The 19,101-nt window shown below is 38.1% G+C and overlaps 1 protein-coding gene across 4 annotated transcripts in view; it reads right to left on the minus strand.

Annotated features, from left to right (window-relative positions):
- Positions 1 to 987: 987 nt before the first annotated feature.
- TAX1BP1 (Tax1 binding protein 1) overlaps positions 988 to 19,101 on the minus strand; it is a 66,134-nt gene continuing 48,020 nt past the window's right edge. For 3 of the 4 annotated variants that reach the window (XM_068405134.1, XM_068405135.1, XM_068405132.1), the window contains 5 exons: positions 17,906 to 17,977; positions 13,486 to 13,660; positions 12,994 to 13,142; positions 2,769 to 2,854; positions 988 to 2,124 (listed from right to left, as the gene is read on the minus strand). In XM_068405134.1, the coding sequence (XP_068261235.1) occupies positions 1,923 to 2,124; positions 2,769 to 2,854; positions 12,994 to 13,142; positions 13,486 to 13,660; positions 17,906 to 17,977 (684 nt within the window). In that variant the 3' untranslated portion in view covers positions 988 to 1,922. The remainder of the gene's footprint in view (positions 2,125 to 2,768; positions 2,855 to 12,993; positions 13,143 to 13,485; positions 13,661 to 17,905; positions 17,978 to 19,101) is intronic. The other variant, XM_068405133.1, reaches the window with a different exon arrangement.

Consider the following 19,101-nt stretch of genomic DNA (forward strand, 5'->3'; position numbering starts at 1 on the left):
TAAATACCTGAAGCACTACACCAGTAATGCACAAAATTGCACAGAATGCTACAGTGGGGAGAAAATAACCTGGAGTATTTTGATTTAATCAGTCAAAAGGATTTCAGATTTCACAGGCCGTTTCCTTCCAACATCACAAGAGGGCTCAGGTTACCAGATAAAATTTGTATTGATGCTACAAAAATCCCCTTCTAATGGTGGGCTCTGGGTTACCTTTCTTCCAAGGGTTTTCAGAAAGGAAGTGGCTGTCACTATGAAAGGAGAAATCATGAAAATTTTAGTTCAGTGAGGTTTTGGTAGAGGGATTTGGCTTCTGCCATGGACCCGCAAACTCACTGGGTAGGTTATTTTAAGCAGCTGCATCAGGGTGGCTGTTTAACAGGGAAACCATTTCAGTAATTCCCTGCACATACACACATCTACGAGAATGCTCTGCTTCAGCACAGTCAGGTTTTGAGGTTGCCCTGCCTGTATGGGATACCAGCCTCTGAGATTGCCTAAGTCTGTAATAATATGATAACAATAATATTTTGGGTTTATAGCCTGTTCTAACTGCTTTCATATGCTGTTGAGTTACGGTAAGAAAAAAAAAAAAAGTGACAAAATCCTTTCAGTACTTCCATGCCTCAACCTCGGCCTGTCCATTGACACAGAGTTCACAGTTAGTTAGAAACAAAAAAAATCTAAAGACTTAAAATGGAACAGAGAGGACTGATGGAGTAGCTGCTACCAAAGACACACCAATGTATCTGTGTCATCCAGCTTCTAACAAATCCTGCATTGAACAGGATATTGCACATGTTCATGAGAGAACTGCAGACAAGAGAAGCTACTCATTAGTCCCCGAGTCTCTCTCTCAAAGAACATAAAGAGATGTGAGCAACAGTTTCTGTGTCATACAGAGCTGAAATGTCACTTACCATAAGGATGTAAAGCCTGAACTCTGGTTTATTTCAAAATGAGCAGCAGGAAAAAAGGACCACTGACTCCAGGAATAAGTTTGCTTTTAATGTAACAAGGCTACTGTACAACAAGTGGAAAGCAAATTTACTTAATACAGTTAAAGTAAATATAAAATGTTTAGATATACACACATGGTTTTACTTACTGGAAAGAAATACATAAAGTTAAAATGCAGAAACTTTTAAAAGCCCTAAGCCAAAAGGAACACAATCCACTGTTGTGAAAACAGAACAATATTTTCTACTGAATGCAACTGCAACATAATGGCAATGATTTTTTTTTTTTAAACAATTACTTTTAGGCATTTAAGCACAGCAGTTTCTTTCAACTCAAAAATACTGCCTTAAAGTATAACATACTTATATTATCCCTTAAGGCAAACATTCTAGATGTAAAACTGAAGTATTTGCCATGACTGTTGTTGCAAGCATGTAATCTCACAGTACATGCATCTACATTTCAGAAATGTACTAGAAAACTATATTTTCAGAGGGTAAGTACAGTAACTGTCTGATTTAACTGTTACTCAAAAATTACACAAGTTTTCTAGGAGAAACACCCGTTTATTATGTTTTTAATCATGCCTCAGTTACCACAGTCAAGAGAAACCCTCAGTGTTTTGGTGGCGTTTTGATGTAGCTGAAGAGCATCATGAAGCTGATCTCATTTTTTCTGAGGTTAAGTCATTCCTGTGTCCTGCCAGATTCCACTAAGTAAGGGAATAAATAGCTGCATACACAACAAGGTGGGGGGGTTGTGGGGTTTTTTTAGTATAATGTTAGGTAGAGAGAGAAGATAACCCAATAGCAGCTTAGAGCCACGATTTATCACGGCTCCCATCAGAGTACATGAGCTTTTAATCAGAAGTTTGCACTGTTACAGAAAAGCTGCAGTTTTCCTTCCATAGGTGGACTACTCAAAGTGGTGGGTTTTTAAAGCTACACTGCAAACCAAAGTATTTAATCAAAATTTAATACGTTCTGATCAAAGTGCGTCTGAACGTGCCTCTCAAACCCTTGCTGATCGTAGTCAGGTGGGAACTGCTCGCTGCACATGGGGCAGACCTTCCAGTGGCTCTCCACGTGTTCCTCAAACTTGCTCTGGTCATAGTTGGGTGGAAACATCACATCGCAAAGAGGGCATTTCTTGTGCACATCAAAGCTTCGTGAGGAGGTGGAGAGAAAGAAAAAAGGAAATGGTTATTTAATCTGCTATTGCAAAAGAAAATATAAAAGTAGGATACTGTTGCCATACAAACTTCTACTTGAGCAGACTTTGTATCTAAACAAGTATCGTACAGTTAATTCAAATGTCTTTGCTGGAAGTGCTCAGTACAGTTCAAGTTGTTTTACAGAGGAATTCCAAAATAACCTGGCATTTTAAAAGCTACAGAATTTTGACATAATTCCAGCTACCACTGAATACAAATCTATTGAATGTCTTAATGGCCAAGCAGTTTCATGGGAAACCACTCTCCCTGCTCATAAATGCTTTCTCTTAGCAAACATAACACTTTATAAAAGCTCTAAACTTGGGTTCACAACTAGGTTGGAAAGGGGCGGGGGGGGAAACAAAAGTTACTCATTTATTTACTGGCGAAATTGTCCACATTCTGTCAAAATAAGGTCTAACACAGTCAGTCTACCCAATGTAACAGCATATTCTCTGAGAGCTCATTGTAGACCAAACATTCATTGAAAATGCTTAATAGTTTTTCATCTCCACTTCCCACCCTTGAGTAAAGAAGTCCAGTAATACAGAAACCTATCCATGCCATTAAAGACCCAATGAAAGATAACATTTACCTGGCATCAAAGCAGAAACCTGTTCCACGTTCATGCAAGAGAAGACTTGGAGGATCAGGAGCAGAAGGTACAGTGTTGTCATCATCCTATTAAAAAAAGGAAGCATTTTAAATAATACCCACCAGAAACAGCTTTCACCCCCGGCCAAATGTATTTTTGTTATCAAGCATAAACACGGATGAAATTTACCTTTCATTTTATAATCTCTGCAGCCTAAGTTTTACTGTCGTGTACAAAAGGGAGAGTGGTTAATGAACATGCAAAGCTAAACACAGTCTGCCTTTTGACACTGCACCCAGAGCAGAAATTTGTGCCAGTACTGCCAGAATGCTGCAGCTAACACAGTCACTAAGGAAATGCAGGTCACCTCACTGCTACTGCCTGGGGTGAGCCAGAACAGAAAAACCTGTGTTGGATGGAATGCAGGGCATCCCACTACAAACCACAACAGCATTTTATCGAGAGCTAAAACTCAAATTCTAGACAATAGAATGTCAAGTCAGAGTTAATGGAAATAGGGCAGGATGGGAAGATTCCCTCAATATTTTTCTTCTCCTGACAACAGCTGTTTAGTTTCAAGCATTTAACATTTCCATTAAGCAGCCAATGGGCCTTGCTGTGACAGATGCTAGCCACAGACGTATTCTCCTGTCTAACTTGCTTGCTTTGCACCTGCAGTAAAAAGGACATATGGGTTCTAAAATATTATGTGTTGCTTTTGTCACAAAGAGATAGGATGTATGTATTAAAGGAGAAAAACTTTTTTAAAGTACTCTCGTGCTACAATGCTACAGCTTATATAGTGCCAAAACCATGGCAGATTTGCAGAATACCTGGCTGTAAGCAGACCAGGACTTCTCTGAGAAAGTGAATGTGCATCTTCCTTCAAAAAAACAAATTCCACTACAAATAGAGGCCTAATTAACATTTAAATTCTTAGAAAATACTTTCTTACAATTCTTTACTGTTTGTCACTCAGTTACTTCTTGAACACAGGGCACTTCTGTCACAGCACTTTTTAATACTTGGTTACAAATGAGGAGGTGGATGAGGTACTTGGCTGGTGAAAGGGCTCTTCAGCCTCAGATTCCTTCAGCAAGCTTTGTTGGGGACAGATTAGCAGACCCAATAACAAATGCATACCTTATTCAATATATTAAGGGTTATTAATTTTAGTTGAATAAGGAGTCAGGATTTACTAATGCTAAATATTAACTTGGTATATAAGGGCATTAACCAAAATTATGTGGCTAACATGACAGACAGGTCTCTTTTCCCATTCAAAATTATTAATGCATTCAAACAAAACCTGAATTTTAGAAAGGGTCTTTACACAGGCCTGAAAGAAACCGCTGACCTGAACGCCCAACTGTAACAGAACACAGAACTCATCAGCCCTGAAGTAATCCATTTTCCACACAAATGTTAGAACACCACAGAGGTTTTCGTTTCAGAAAAGGAAACCTCTCAGTCTTTATGGACACATTACACAAAGATTAAGATGTACTGACTGGCAAAGGAAATATGTTCATATAACACGTTACTCAAGTAGAAGTGGTCTTACTGGTTTCCTCCCTCCATCTACATTAGCTATGTCAGCAGAGCAGACTGCTTTAGCACCAGCTTCCCCACATGTGTATTTCTGCTCTACTACTACAGTCCATGGGAAACTAAAGATTTTCATTAGAATCAACAAAATGCAAACTGATTTATACAAAGGTTTGCCATTTAAAAAATTTATTTTAAAAAAATCTGCACTGCCTTTCCACCTTACATAAAGCTTTCAGAGGTTGGGTGGGGCTTTTTAGTTTATTTTGGGTGGGTTTTTCACATTATTTACTCTAGTTCTTTTAGTTATTTGTTCAGTATTTTGCTCCCCTCTTTTTTTAAACATTTAGGTTACTGCTAGTTACTTGGTAAGATAAAATTGTTTAGATGTGTTGTCCTTCCTTTTGGCTTCTGGCAAGTGTGATACCCTACCATGTACAAATACAACATTCCTCCTCATTCCTTTTTGAAAAACTGATTTGAAAAAGAGTGTGAAGCTTCCCTCTACATGAGCACACGTGCACCATCCTGCATTGCTGCCTTGTACGCGCTGGCTTCAACAAAAGGCAAGCGCAAGTTATTAACAGTTTAAGAAAAGGCTTTTCTGATGCCAAAGTAACATTAAGTTTGGTATGTCCTAAGGATATAGCTTTTTCCTCACCCAGTTCAATTAATTGTAGAAGTCATACTGTGTGTTCCCTATAGTAGCTTCTGACCTGTGCACTACGAAGAATGACAATACTAAATACGTATTGATATTATGCTGTTAAGACATGGCAAGTCTGTCTCTTCAGTGTACTTTTGCTCTTGGCCAAGTGTATAAAGAAAGATCAATTCTTACCCTTTTGGTATGCTTAACCCAAACAAGAAGAATGCAAGTCTATACCGAGCATACCTCAAAGTGCGTATTACAGAGATTACTGGCTAATTAAAGAAGGGTCAAACAGTAACTAGGATAGGGGGATCATTAGGGGCACTCAACATGGCTTCACCAAGGGGAAGTCATGCTTAACCAACTTGATAGCCTTTTATGAGGACGTAACCCGGTGGATAGATGATGGTAAAGCTGTGGATGTGGTCTATCTCGATTTCAGTAAAGCGTTTGACACGGTCTCCCACAGCATCCTCGCAGCTAAACTGAGGAAGTGTGGTCTGGATGATCGGGTAGTGAGGTGGATTGTGAACTGGCTGAAGGAAAGAAGCCAGAGAGTGGTGGTCAATGGGACAGAGTCCAGTTGGAGGCCTGTGTCTAGCGGAGTCCCTCAACGGTCGGTACTGGGACCAGTTCTATTCAATATATTCATTAATGACTTGGATGAGGGATTAGAGTGCACTGTCAGCAAGTTCGCTGATGACACCAAACTGGGAGGAGCGGCTGAGATGCCGGAAGGCTGCGCAGCCATTCAGAGAGACCTGGACAGGCTGGAGAGTTGGGCGGGGAGAAATTTAATGAAATATAACAAGGGCAAGTGTAGAGTCCTGCATCTGGGCAAGAACAACCCCATGTACCAGTACAAGTTGGGGGCAGACCTGTTGGAGAGCAGCGTAGGGGAAAGGGACCTGGGGGTCCTAGTGGACAGCAGGATGACCATGAGCCAGCAGTGTGCCCTTGTGGCCAAGAAGGCCAATGGCATCCTGGGGTGTATTAGAAGGGGTGTGGTCAGCAGGTCGAGAGAGGTTCTCCTCCCCCTCTACTCTGCCCTGGTGAGGCCGCATCTGGAATATTGTGTCCAGTTCTGGGCCCTTCAGTTCAAGAAGGACAGGGAACTGCTAGAGAGAGTCCAGCGCAGGGCCACGAAGATGATTAAGGGGGTGGAACATCTCCCTTATGAGGAGAGGCTGAGGGAGCTGGGTCTCTTTAGCTTAGAGAAGAGGAGACTGAGGGGTGACCTCATTAATGTTTATAAATATGTAAAGGGCGAGTGTCATGAGGATGGAGCCAGGCTCTTCTCAGTGACATCCCTTGACAGGACAAGGGGCAATGGGTGCAAGCTGGAACACAGGAGGTTCCACATAAATATGAGGAAAAACTTCTTTACGGTGAGGGTGACCGAACACTGGAACAGGCTGCCCAGAGAGGTTGTGGAGTCTCCTTCTCTGGAGACATTCAAAACCCGCCTGGACGCGTTCCTGTGTGATATGGTCTAGGTAATCCTGCCCCAGCAGGGGGATTGGACTAGATGATCTTTCGAGGTCCCTTCCAATCCCTAACATTCTGTGATTCTGTGAACTAAGAACTTCATCTTAGTCTGAGATTATTTCACAGCTATTCTAATTACAAGTTACACTAAACAGTATATAATAATCAATAACTAAAGATTCTCATGCACTGCCCCGGGGTAACTTGGAACTTCTGGGAAAAAAAAAAGAGAAAATGTCCCATTGTATTGGACTCCGACAGCTATTTCTGTCATCTCAGATGGACAAATCTCCTGAAGTGTACCCTGTAAAACAGAGAACTGGATGAAGGGAGGACAGATCTTGCTCATCTTGGTTCAGGATCAGTTAGGGCCCACTTTCTTCCAGCTAGTATAACCAATGGTACATTCTTTCGTCTCCTAAATTATGTTACATATGCTTTTCAACCTGACATTTAAAAACCAGTCACTCTCCCACAGTAAAACAAACCATTTCCCTGAAGACCCAAAAGCCGAAATGAGGTGATAAGCTAAAGCTGCTTTACAGAAAGAGTCTGACAGTAACTGCTGGGAGGCCAGGCCAGGCCTCAATGGCTCGGCCTATGCTGTATTTTAAGCACAGGCACCATCTTACTCTCCAGACCCCACAGCCGAGTCACCCAAGTTATTTGGACGGAAGCCCATACTCCGTATTTTGAGAAAGGGACAGTTTAATCTGCCCTTAGTGTAGACCCATGTACATCCAGAGACAGCTTTCTCACACTCCAGACTGATGACCAAGGATATGGCTCCATATACTTAGTCCAAGACCTCAACATTGCCCCACGTGATGTAACACAGTTGATATGTGGCCTCAGGTCCTTACCTAAAAAGAGTCTGATACCATGTACCCACAGGCTGTCACTGTGGTTACACAGCATAACAAGTGCCAGGCCTTCTGAATGCAGAAATCTGGATGCCTCGGTGAACGAGTTATGATGGATGCCTTTAACAACATAACTATCACCACTGGACTGTAATTCTGACTCTTTAAAATTGCCACAAGTTCCACGGATTATGTGAGTCAAAGATAAACATAGTATTACAATAAAGCACGGTAAAAAGCAGTTTGCCACTAAAAGAGGAAGAAGGGAAAGCCAGAAACAGTCAAACAAGTACAACTCACCTAGTTTTACCAAAACTAACCAATTTTGTCTCTGAGTAACAAGTACTGCTTTCACAATTACAATTAAAAGCTCATGTAATTAATTCTAAGATGGCCAAACAGAAATTAGAAACAAAGCGTGTGACACTGTACAAAAGCTATAGATTTGAACAATCCCCGTCTGATTTCTACAGATAATTTTAACGTGCGACAATACGCGAAGCGATATCCATCCTAAGCTTTAAACAATAAATGAAGAGCCAATGCTAACATATAGCACGGTGGAAAAGAAGAGTACTGGAAAGAAGCGTACGTACATTTTCTTTCCGTGATTCAGCCCTGCTGTGTGAGTGAAATGAAACTCTTTTAGGTCTCTGTACCTCTCTGCAAGCAGTCCAGTCTCCTAAGAGGTACCTGGATACCAACTGCTCCTTTTCTGTCTATCTTATACAAAAGAGTAACCAGCTGCCAGGGTAAGATCAGGCTAATAAAGTGTAGTGGGTTTTTTTTGCTAGAAGAAAGGCCATTTTGGATTCATCTCCAAAAATATCCTGACCTGGTTGTCAGTTGCCAAAAGTTACACCCCTCACCCCCCACAAATTTACTGTGACTAACACCACTGTTTAAGAGTCTCAGGACAGTTATTCTGGGCTTACCGCCAGCTGTAATCAGGATTACATTTCTAAAACTCACACTTTAGTATTGAAAAAAAATTTAAAAAAAAAAATATATATGTTTTGTTTATGGATCTCTCCCATATAGACCTGCTTCTAGAAATTATTTGCTCCAAATGATTACATTTTAGTCAATTATGGGAGTATGAGCAAATGGGAAGTTAGCGCTGCGTAGAAGACAGCAGGAACTTGTGGCAAGTCAACTATTCTACGCAAAATCACCACTGTGTGTGCTCATCTGGCCTGATTAACACAGACCAGCATATCTCTCTCAGAAATCACAGTTTAATTGGCCTAAGAGTTCCAAAAGCCAAAGCTACACAGAATTTCAGAAAGTCTTTGAGTCATACAAAACTGATGTGTTTTCATGTCAACCAAGTACATGGAAATGCCCATTCCCAAGGAATAAAGTTTTGGGAAAAACGAAATCAGAACACAACAGCAACATTAAACAAAAATTCTGAGGCATCTCCAGATGTATCCTTATTTGGTGTACAACTCAAGAGTAACTGAAGATAGCAGAGGCAGCGTTAAGTTTCAGCATAGCAGGAGTGTCACCATACCTGATCTTATATTGCTCCTCAAGATAATGGCCAGTAACAAAAATGTCTTCACTAAGAAGCTTGAGAATTCTGTAACTTACCGGTAGGAAAGACAAAATGACTTTGTAGAGGCATACAAAGATAGCAGCTGTACTCCACAGAACTGAAGATCAAACCATTAGTTGCAGGTACAGAAGCATCCCCAGGAAAATAATTCATGCCCAACTTCAGCATAAAGACAACCCTCTTAAAGTGAGCTTAGGGTGTTTCGATGTCTTTCCTCTATGAATGGGAATGGTACACATCCTAGCACCCATCCAGTACTATGACGTTATGCAAAAATCCTGACTCACGAGGTCACATGTACTCTTAAGGAGCATACAGAACTTCTGATAGTGGAATGAGAAAGAAGCAGTGAGCGAACACAGACCAAGCTGGTCCCCATCGCCAACCAAATGTTAGTATCTTCTGCCATACCTCTAATCTATTAATATAATTGAAAGACTCTTATTTCCTCCTTGGGATAGGTAGAAAGATCAGCCAAGGCTGTCTCACTGACATTTTTAAGAGGTGTACTGCTAAAAAGTACATATGATGGCAGCCACAATAGCTCAACAGGCTGACAGTTTTTCTTCACTAGGGAGGGAAATGGAAAAGAACCTTTCTGTTGATGTACAGAACTATGGTTGATCCATAATAGTAAGCAATTTACAATTCTAATAAAACAGAATAGAAACATGATCTTTTTCATATATTGCAGACAAGGGACCATGAGTTAGATCTTTTTCAGTACAAGACAAAAAGCATATAAATGGATCATCACCCAGGAACACAAGATTCCTTTCAGCAAAAGTAAACTCAGCACCTCAAACAAGCTTGTTACAAGATTGATGAAGAAAAAGTTTGCATTAAAAAACATGCAAAACAAGTAACAAACAAAAACACCTTAAGAAGACTTTTCAAAAATCAGGAGGCACATGGGATTCCTGTACAGAAGGTCTGCATCAATTCAGGACAGGTCCAAGATATTCCACTCGACAGGACAATTTCAGGTCAAGTAAAAGAAACTCAAGTTTTACCACAAAAAAAAAAAAAAAGAGAACTAAGAAGTCCTGACTTTCTCTGGATGTCTTGCATTCCCCCCTAACACTTCTCCCCCTACATTATCTTGTGTCCTCTTCCTGTTCAGTTGGATTATGGACCAGTTTGCAGCCGTGTTCAGGCCAATTACCCCAGCTGTCGGCTGCCTGTTAGAACAAGAATTTATTAAGATCTCTCTCTTCTCCCAAGCAATTGTCAAAAAACCTGTAGGAAATCAGTATCTAACATCTCTACCACATGTCAAACACGGCAGAAGTTAGCAGAAGAAAGCAAAAACAACACCCAGAAAGAAAACAAAAACGGGGGCAAGGCGGCAAAATAAAAATCTGAACAAACTGAAAGAGAATTCTGTTTTGAGCAAACGCCAGGGTACTGATGAACAGAAAACCGGTACTTCACTTACGTCAATTCACAGCACAAATAATACTGTACAAGTTGTTTAAGTGCTGGAATGGTCCAATGAAGGCAAAGGCTTTAAAACTTGAGGACTATCAACATGTAGAATGGAAACGTGCAAGCAGACAAATGCACAAAGACAAATTCTAGATTCTTTCTCTGGTGCTAAGGAAGATGTCGTAGTTGGATATAGAGTAACTCAACATTTAAAATGAAAGAAGGTCAAGGTAATAACAGCTGCAGAGATGCGGTTTGTAGGTTTGAAGCAATTCTACTTAATTCCTTGTCCAGAAAATGCTTCTGGGAGAAGCATTCAAGTTTTCTCCTCTCTAATCTAGATTGTTTATGAAGTTACTCAACTGCACAGGAGTGTAAACAGCAATTACAGCAGGTAAGTTTGACTTGCTAGATAGTTTGCTAGACCTATACTAGGTCATAGTTTGCTGACCTATTCCTTAGGCTAGATGGATATCCTAAAGGAAAGGAGGTCCCATTTCTGGCCTTCATTCTGCAGAAGCAAGTCACAAAGCTTTTCTCACACATGCGTGCACACACTTCCCTACTCTCACCTTATAGACTGAAAAAAGCCTGTTTTAGTCATATGTGAAAAGTCAGTTTACAGTCGTGTGTACACAACCTCTACTTCATTCTCCTATGTATTGTAATACTGGCTCAGGGTCTCAAAGATCTGTCATCTTAGATAAATAATGTAGACATGTTCATCATCATAGGGAAACCACCACCAGAACAGCCATGAAGTGGTGGAAGTGACTACAACACCCTCAAGTTCTTAAATTAATACAACGTGTAGTAATAGGAATGTGGAGAGGAAGATGACAGAAGTCCGTACAACAGTAACATATTAAACAAAGCAGCAAGACTACCAATCCTCCTCTTCTGGGAGGGAATCCTCCTCCAACAAAAGGCTTTACATCTTACTGTTTTAAAAAATGCACAGAATTACATCTGAAACAGCTTATTTTAAAAACCAGTACAACAAATGGTAATCTCTTCATATTTATCATTTTATGTTTGCTGTTTCTTCTGCACAAATGACAGGCTTTCCTTTATAATGAATTACCCCTACATATATGAAAGCTTTCGCTGGTTATTTCTTTAAATACTACATTAAAACTGTTTTGTCTTTGGCCTATTACTAAGCCTCTCTAGAAAGATTCTTGCAACTACTCATTTCCGTGTAAATTTGTACACTATACATACAGTCTATTTTTGGGAGGAGCAAGCAACTGAGTCTCATTTGAAAGTAAAAAAATAAAGATATAAATTATTTCATTTAAAGGCACCTTTTCTCAAGTTGAACTTTACTTAAGCCTGTTATATTCCATCTCATTACAAAAATCCAAGCTGTGTCAGCAAATGAGCACAAGACACTAGCACTGTTTCTCTTGGGTTTGCAAGAGGGCAAAGCACATAGATCAGAAAGAACACCCCGCTAATTAAACTGAAGCAGATGACTAAAGAAGAGAAGAGCTTGTCATATGTAATATCTATGTCAAGAATGCTCAGATTAAATATGCAAAATGCAAAGTAAAGGTGGGCAACAGCATTAAGCTCACATTCTAGATCACGAACAAGCTGCAAAAGTTCTGACAGTTTCTCTAATTATTCACAGTAATGGACACCAGGGGCAAAAGGCAGGAGGGAGAAATACATTTTTCTCCATTATAGGTGCTGAGCACCAGGGCTAAAATCATGCCTGTCTGAACACTGATCAGTTTCTGCAAAGGTTAATAGCAATTAAATGTGGCAAACTAGACTAAATGAGAAACAGGTCATGATACCACTGTATTTGCAAAGAGCACAATACTTTGCAGAAAGGTATTTGTTGTTTAATATTTTTGAAGGTGCAAGAGTACTTAGAATGAGTAAGTCTGTTCCTGTTCAAATGAAGATATACAGAGTCCAGTTTATAAAAGAAGCCAGTTTACCAAAATCTTTTTATACCAGAATGTGCAAGCTAACTGTCTTAGAAAGAAAAGCTAGCCAGTTTCCACTTAAAACAAAGCCCTAAGAAAGAATCGGTGAGAATCTGTCACTTTCGGTTTAATCAGCTTTAGATAAGTCAACTAGCTCTTCCAAATACATGTCTAACAGCAAAAAAAACATTCAAAATGGAAATCAATAAATGCAGATTTGCAAAAGACAGAACAAAAGATTAATACATTAGAATTAAGTATCCAATACAATACTAATTTTCATTCAGCATTTAACTGAAAATACTGGTATCAGAATCCTTTAAATTTTATTTGTTCTGTTACAATTGAGTTCCTACATACATATAAGATGAGTAAGATGTGGATACATTTTGAGCCCTCATTCTACCACACAGGAGAGAAAAATCAGAATGAGTTGAGATTACTTGGATTGTTCTACTTTAGTATTTTAAAAGATTAAGAAGCTACTGTCCTAATACCAAAACAAGGTGTCAGTAACTCAAGAGACTGGGGGATCAAGTATATTACCATCAATTGATGTGCAGAGTTTTCTCCTTCAAAGCAAGCAAAATTCACCTAAAACATTGTTCAGGGAAAAGAAAAATCAATTCTGGATTTACATAACAATAAATCAGGCTTATCAGATACTGAAAACCTATGTGCAACTCTTGATTACTCATTAGTAAACATATCAAGGGAAAAAAAATAAGAAAAAAAGGTAACTTGCATTGCTGTCCTCAGGATCTTCTAAACCGTCAGGCCGACTAAGATTGCGTGAAGGCTGACTACACACTACATCATCTTCCAGCTCCCAAAAGGAAGTTCTAACAGGTGGTCTTTGGATCTCATCAGGATTAAAAGCACCATCTGCTCCATCTGAAGAAAAATTAGAGTATCTTTTCTCACTAGAGTTTGTATTTTAAGATTACAGATGAGCTACCTTACATTTAAAAAATCAAGACACACACATTTTCCGTTTAGATATGATGAAACAATAGAAGAGAAATCACCTTTTTCAAAAGGTGTTTCTTTAAAACTTTGTTTACCTTATTGATTCTCATCAGTAAAATAAAGATACTTTATTAAATTCTCATCAATCAATAAAGGCTCTGTACTCCAGTATAAAGATTGTTGGTACTTAACCTCCATTAAATGAGCCATTACTTTTGAAACAGTGAGAGAGAAATACATAGGGGGTAGGGGCGTGGAATTTACTTACCTCTTCTTTCCTGAATTGCATAAGGGTTTCCATATTGCAATACTGGTAGTCTGCCTGGCACTGCAGGAACTGGTCCATTTTCCTCCGAATATGGGTTGCGAAAATGTAATGTCTGTTGTGAAATCTGTCCTTCCATCATCCTCCCAGCTTGATTTCCTGGTTTCCTGCAAAGTTCCTAAATAATACAAAGTTTAAAATGTAATTAACTATGGGGTCCTAGCAAAGTTTGACATTTTAATGAAATATTTAGATTAGTTTTAAAGAATACATCTGCTAACACTCCCACTGTCTTTTCATCTTGCTCTAGCGCCAAATACACCACACATACCAAAAAGAGTCAATGAAGAAAATACAAAGAAGATATTTTAAAGAATTTTTTCTCTTGTTTTGTCATCAGTTAATTCAAATTACATAAACAAAACTGCCACATTTTCCAAGAAATACCTGCATCTGTGGATTTTCATACACAGATTCCAAAGTTATTACACTTCCTGTGGAAAAAAAATTTGCCCTCTATGAACTTAATGAGCAAAGTTCTAATTCATCCTTTTCCCTCCATCTTTATATCCTCACTTACTTTATATATACGTATACTTACGGTTTAGCAAGTATATGTATGTAGCTTACTTCCAAAATGCAGTGTTTTCATCCAAAATATAAAATTGTTGAATTTATTGAGGGGCTTAAATGGCCTGCTTTCTTTAATTCTGTTGTTTAAACATTTGTATCAGAAAGGCAATTAATTCTTTCAGAAAAGTCAAAACAGAACTCTTCAAAAAATTAATATACTTAAAATTCGAGATTCTTGCATATAATCCATAGAGACAGTAATTACTATAAACTACTGAAGGGTTTTTATAACTTATAAACCATTAAAACTCTAAGCCAATATATAAGACAGTAATTAAAGTGACTTAAGCGTGGTCAGTGCATCAGCTGTAATTCATCCAGAGAAAAGCCTTTCTCATCCTTCCATTTAATAAAATGGGTTAAGGGAAAGAGAGCATGTATGCCAAGAATATCCAAAGGAATATGCCATTTACAATTCAGAACCAAGCAAAAAATTCTGAGATGTAAAAACTAAAATAATAATTAAAAAATACAGACTGTTAAGACAGATATGCGTTCCAATCATTTTGCTGTTTCTGGTTAGCATTTTCTTCTGGATTCTCTGGGTTTATGTTTAATATTTGCTAATGTAAATAAAAACCTTAAAGATGGAAGTGCGCATTCTCCCCAAAAGACTTCAAATTGAAACTTAAAACCAAGATTTCAATTACAGAATCACAGAATCACAGAATGTTAGGGATTGGAAGGGACCTCGAAAGATCATCTAGTCCAATCCCCCTGCCGGGGCAGGATTGCCTAGACCATATCACACAGGAACGCGTCCAGGCGGGTTTTGAATGTCTCCAGAGAAGGAGACTCCACAACCTCTCTGGGCAGCCTGTTCCAGTGTTCGGTCACCCTCACCGTAAAGAAGTTTTTCCTCATATTTATGTGGAACCTCCTGTGTTCCAGCTTGCACCCATTGCCCCTTGTCCTGTCAAGGGATGTCACTGAGAAGAGCCTGGCTCCATCCTCATGACACTTGCCCTTTACATATTTATAAACATTAATGAGGTCACCCCTCAGTCTCCTCTTCTCTAAGCTAAAGAGACCCAGCTCCCTCAGCCTCTCCTCAGAACCAGTAGTGATTTAACTACACAAGAAGTAAAACGTCTCAGTTATTAAAAGGAACAACTCAGTATTTTTCTTAAAAACGGGTAAACTTCAGCTGAAACACCAGAATACAAAAATGCAAAATCAAGTAGCAACAATTACTCTGAAAACAAACCACCACTCACATGAAAAAAGACAGAGATTATATATTTTTTGTTATATACTTACTATCAGGTTTCATACAAAGGGTTTGGACTCAAACAGCAATGTCAAAGTCATTTTCAAACAGGAAAAAAGTAGTATCTACAAATAGTAAGGCAGCTTACAGAACGTTATCTTTTTGGAGCACTGGCTGTAAAGCCAGTAGTGTTTATTTTCTTTTAGAAAAACCTTCTAACACAGGACAACACAATTGCTGCCTAACAGTCTCGAAGTAAAATATCCTCCTGTAGATATGACATAAAACTATGCTAACTTTAGATTTATAGATTAAATTGCATATATGATTGAAATGTTTAGGATTACATCTTAAAGTTTTAGTGAGTGTGTAAAAATCTAAATAATTAATCTTTACTCAATATGAAGCAGGAACAATTAATTATCAGTGAAATTAAGATTTTCCTCTTTAAAATCAATTTCTTCTGCAATATGGAAGCAGTTTAGAATGAGAGGCAGTGGTACTAATACTTTTAATTTTAGCATCATATAAGATTAAAACAGAATGCAGATCAAAGTGACTGTAAAAAGGTGCTGTAAAATAGCCTTAGCCAGCAGTTGGACAGCTAGGGTAGAGACTAATTTAAAAAAAAAAAAATAAATCGAAGGCTATATAAGTATGCAAATAAAATAGAAACCAAGTAATTTTATAGGTTTGAAGAGACAGCAAATGAACATTTTTAGCATGCTATGTTTGGTGACATTTATAAACAAACACTGATAATGGAGTATAAATTGAAAAGCTGTTTACTATACTGTGCTTAACCTTTTAAATCATGGTTCCAGTCTAGCAAGGCACTTTGATTCTTCTTTGTAATGTAGATATCTATAAATCTGGTAGACAAAGTTCCAAGCTTTTATAAGCTCCATACATTATTATTACAGTTGTTCTCCTTCTTATGTGTGGTGTTTAAAATTATTCCCTCCAGCTAAACTAGGTTCATCAACTCAACTTTTATTTTGCTTTCTTTTAAATTAGAAAAATATGAGAGACATCTATTAAAAATTATATCTTTGGTAAAAAAAAAAAAAAAAGAAAAGATAATTTAAATACCAACTACTTGAGAATCTAGAATTTTACAAAACACTTTAGCTTAATCTGAAATCAGTTTAATTTCAATTTATTAGTATGCAAATTCCTGTTTTTACTAAATATCTGTTCACACGGGATTTTTTTTTTAAGCAATCTGAACAATCCTGACTTTTCCACAACATCATGTAATACTATGTGCATGTAATAAAGACATTTTACTATTTCACTTTTCAGTAAAACCTAGTTTTGATTAATTGTCACATAATACCTTAGAGGTACTTCCAACATTACAAGATTAGCATTAGTATTTCAGAATGTCTGGTTTAACAGTAATGATAATGAATTTGATTAGACAGTGAACTCTTGAAAGTAGCAGTCCATTCTCTATCATATATTTAAAAATCAGAGTACTGTTTGTGTATCTTTCTTTTCTGATAAAAGATCTTTTTCCAGTTGCAGTTTACCAAAGTCACTACTGTCACATGTTGAGCTGCTCTTATTATTACAAGCAGTCAATAAGAGAACTGCAGATGTCAAAAGGATTTGGTTGTATGCACACATTGTGCAAAATGTGGATGTTATACTGTTGAAGTGTCTACATCTCTAGTTATAGGACAACACTGGATAAGAGCAAAAATAATCCTAACCAGTGATGGAAAAAAACTGTCAAGGTAGGTACCATTCATGTCTTACACCAGGATTCCAAAGGGAGTAAGGTTTACTAATTGTGCTGCTTGTCAGCGAGGAACTCCTGAAAGTATCAGGGAGAGAGGCTGTCTCAAAGAAACTAAATTCCTGCAAGTTTTGTTAACTGATCCTCCCTTAGAGGACAGAAAGGCTGCAGCATAAACTCCATAATAATCTTTTCTATTTGGCCAAGCAGCACATGCACTAAGCTGGTATCAGCCTCTAGAAACAACAGGGCTCAACATCCTTCACTAAAAGATATAGAGTAAAGCAGGAAGGAGGCTGGAAGTCCACTGAAAACTTGTAGAAAAACTGATGCTGCTGAGATGACAAAGGAATATAGGACAAAAACTGGTAGGAATTCCTATGTTCTGTGAACTGTAGAGCTAGCTCCAATTTCAGATTATTAATTTACACAGAGTAACCCCTATCTGCAAACTGAAATAATCATTTTAGATCCTGGATGGAATATCATTCTAGACAGGAACAAAGGAGTAATTTTTGACACCATAATGTTTTTGTTAGATTATATATAGAAAATATTCTAGAACACTATTACAGAACAATAAACGACAACATTTTCAAAGGCTGAGTCAGTTTTGGCAAGTTGGTGTACTATGGCGTACATTGTTTTAAAATATATTAGTATTATTAACAGAATTTGTAGTTTAAAATGCTAATTCATTTTGGCAAAATATCCAAATATGGGAAAGTATGTTTAAAGAGTAAACAAATCCTCACTTAAAAATAAATTGCAATTCCTCAAACCAGAGAACGTCACAAGTGTTAATTTACAAAATTTAACAGGAATCCTGACAATACCTTCTCACTGGTAAAGAGTTCCAACTGTGATGCCAGTTCCTTTACTCGTCTCTCTTTTTCCGCCAACTGAACCTATATGAAAGGATATGTTCAAGGTTCCTATATGAGTGAATAGAAACTATTTCCCCACAGGTTCTACTGTGAAATCAAAGTTCCATGATTAAGCTCATCTTTCAGGTGGAAATTATTTTATCTACTATAGTTATATGCAACATCTAATACTACTACTAATCAAAACCAACAATTTTCCCTACATTTATCTACTGGATAACAGGAGTACATTAGCAGCCTTTTCTTGCCAGTTTTCAGAGAACAGTTGTGGAATGAGAAAATCCTAGGTTAAAAACCAGAAGTACAGTCAGTAATACTAATGGCAGGAGGGACACCACTGCCCAGAAACAGTTGCAGGTTTGCAAGCGTCATCTCATTATTTCTAAAGGAATCCGTTGGCAAGCATTTCAGTGATTTATTTCATTCACTTCTCTCCAGCTCTTACGTCCCACCACAGAACTGAAAGAGCCGAAACCTCCTCTTACCTCAAAGACACTGTTTGTTTCATGAACATCTGCCTTGTGTCTGTGTTGGGTGCTCTAGGAGGAGATGCAACTGACACGTTACACAATTCTTCCAGGCTTCCTCCTTGCTTCAAAATGATTATTTAAATAATCTTCCTCTACAAAGGGCTATTTTATTTGGATTCTGGTTACTTTGGAGACTGCCTCTCCACTTGTTTTTCTAGCATGCAAGCTCAATGCTCTGCGTGGTTACATATCAATTTTTTTTCAGTTCCAAAATTCCCTCTCCTTGTTCAGGTCAAAGAGAAATCTACTGACTGGGAAGAAAAGCTCACTTTTCCTCCCCCACCTGCACCCTCCTGAATGATAACAAGTTTTGAACTGCAATCAAAATGCTTTCAATTTTAGAACCAATTATTTATTACTCCTGCTGTTGAGAAGTTAAAAACAAACTTATTTTACATTAAATTATGCATTGCAACCAATCACTGCTAATTAATAAAACTGAATATAATTGAAAGAGTCATGCATTTTATAAAATTGAAATTAGAGCTTTGAAAAGTGTTGGAAAAGGACAGCAAAGCCTACACAGAGTACTGAAATAAGCTGTAGAGTAATTCAGTATTTTATAAAGAAAAAGTGCTGTAATTTCTAATGGAAGGGGGTTTCTTCTAGAACTGA

Source organism: Nyctibius grandis, chromosome 7 (assembly GCF_013368605.1).
Source record: "Nyctibius grandis isolate bNycGra1 chromosome 7, bNycGra1.pri, whole genome shotgun sequence".
Lineage (NCBI taxonomy): Eukaryota > Metazoa > Chordata > Aves > Nyctibiiformes > Nyctibiidae > Nyctibius > Nyctibius grandis.